This window comes from Lipotes vexillifer, unplaced genomic scaffold (assembly GCF_000442215.2).
Source record: "Lipotes vexillifer unplaced genomic scaffold, Lipotes_vexillifer_v1.1 scaffold3, whole genome shotgun sequence".
NCBI classification, from domain to species: domain Eukaryota; kingdom Metazoa; phylum Chordata; class Mammalia; order Artiodactyla; family Lipotidae; genus Lipotes; species Lipotes vexillifer.
In genome coordinates, this window is record NW_006783631.1 from 2,241,259 (window position 1) to 2,243,424 (window position 2,166).

Below are 2,166 nucleotides of genomic sequence, written 5' to 3' on the forward strand. Positions count from 1 at the left end.
TTTATTCAGAGTCCAGACAAACATGGTACCTTCATATGTGCAAATTCACTGGAGAAATCAGAGCTGAATCGACACAGAGAACAAATACTGCCCACATTTCTTCAGCGGAGGACGGGTGTCATCCAAGCCGCAGTGGTTGCCCCATCTGATTCCACTGACAACAGTGGAAGCAAATAGGAGAAAGGAAATATCCAGGGTGTCGAGATCATCACACCTGCATCTTTGCTGCAGCGTTCAGAACCATTTCACCATCTTGTAGTTGATACACGGCATTTAGAAAAAGACATCAATGACGTACAATGCCGCCTGGGAATTTTCAGGAGGCATTGGCTTTCACCTTGGACAGTAGCACCTCGTTCTTGCGGCCCTCCTGGAGGGGAAGCAGAGGGAGAGAGAGAGAGAGAAAGCAGAGAGGTGGGGACTGCGTCGGCACCCGCATGAGGCTCAGACGGCCTCTGCATCCTTTCCCATCCCACAGGGAGCCCTGTGGACCATGGACTGGCCTCCTTGCATGCTGCCACCATCATGGCGGAGCTTCCTGGCCACACGCTGACCTTCAAGGCCCCAATGGCTACAAAGACAACTGGTTTCTGGACTGTCAGACTGAGGATAGGAGAGGATTAGGCACTGTCATTCCAAAAGACTTCAAGAAGCCTCTAAAATCCCAAGGGACAGAAGCAGAAAGCAGATACTTATGTGCCAATCTTGGACCCCTCCAGCGAGGAAGGGGGAAAGTCCTCGGAAACCATGGCCTAAGGAGTTATAAGAGGCAGCCCCAGTCCACACAGCAGGCAGGGCATGTAGAAAACTCTTACCCCGGCAAGAGTGAAGGTTAAGAACACCCTTGGCTTTACGAGAGAAACTCACAGAAGACAGAGGGAGAGAGACGTGTCAAGGGACACCTCCCCATCAAAGTGAGCTGAAGGAAACCCATCACTGTGTGTGCTGAGGGGTCACTGGGGCCTCCCCCGCGTGGGGAGTCTGGCATCCAGGGTGCAAGGCCACTGCTGCATTGTTTCATATCCCCTTCTTCTAAAGCTTATCACTGTGTGTCCTCCTTCCCCCTTGTTCGTAGTGGCCTTGACAGCTCAGGGTACCTCCATCTGCTAGCACACCATCTCCACACCTTCCCCGGGCCACGTCACAAGAAGCCCTGTTTAGAGTGAGAGGTGAATGCGGCAGGGGGAAGGGCCTGGAGGGGTCGAGCCCCAGGATGCAGGCCCGGCGTGTGGCTAGGCCTCCAGTTGCCATGCTTGGCTGGAGATCCACTTAATGTGGAAGAAAAATTTTCTGTCACCCATGGCCCCTCTGCATCCAAGACCCCTAAAGTCAATGTTTCCATCTCCCTGGGCCCGGCCAGGTGCTCCCACTTCTCTGGAGGCCCTTTGGTCTTTCTGGCTGCAAGGACCCTGGTTCACCTGTAGGGTTTCTGCGTATCTTCCACTCAGAGCTGGGGAGGCTCTGGGCTGGGTGGGGGTGAAGCTGAATTGTTCTGCCAGAAGCAAGGTACTCTGACATTTTTTAAGCACGTGTTTTTGGAGGGGTAGATAATTTTTCCTGGGGATGGGGAAAAAAGAAGGTGAAGATAAGTAACATTTGTTGTGTTTGAAAAGTTGAGAAGAAAGTTTTCTTATTTAAAAAGCGTTACTAAGATTTGCTTGGATGAAAAACCTCCAGCCAAAAAAAAAGGGGGGGAGAGGGGGAGGGGTAAAGACAGACCAAGACAGGCAGAGCCATGCTGTTATACTGTGACACTACTTTCTCTACTTCTGCGTGTTTTTCAAAATTTCCATAATAAAAGATAAAACAATAAAACAATGAATAAATAACTTTTATTACCCACCTCACCTTCTGAATAGAGCAAAAAAAAAACCCTAAAAACCAAAACAAGCAACTCATAAGCATCAAAACACTTCTGTGGCAGAGTCCACCAGGGGTGATTTTGGTCATCACACCACACTGAGATGCTGCTGGAAGTTCTCAGTAAAAACATCCTTGGCTGTCACCTGGTGCGTGAGCACTGACTACATTTCATGGAATCTCCTCAGAGCTTTTCGGGACCACAGAATGATACTGTCGGTCTGTTCCAAGCAAATACAGAAAGGGCCCTTTAGGTGTTTCTTTCTATAAGAAAAGGGAAAATGTCTCCTCCCTCCTGCTTCTTTC

At 49.8% G+C, this 2,166-nt stretch overlaps 1 protein-coding gene across 1 annotated transcript in view; it reads right to left on the bottom strand.

The window, feature by feature from the left end:
- Positions 1–316: 316 nt before the first annotated feature.
- CCDC93 (CCC complex scaffolding subunit CCDC93) overlaps positions 317–2,166 on the bottom strand; it is an 86,398-nt gene continuing 84,548 nt past the window's right edge. Inside the window, exon 24 of the mRNA XM_007456349.1 lies at positions 317–370. Within this exon, the coding sequence (XP_007456411.1) occupies positions 317–370 (54 nt within the window). The remainder of the gene's footprint in view (positions 371–2,166) is intronic.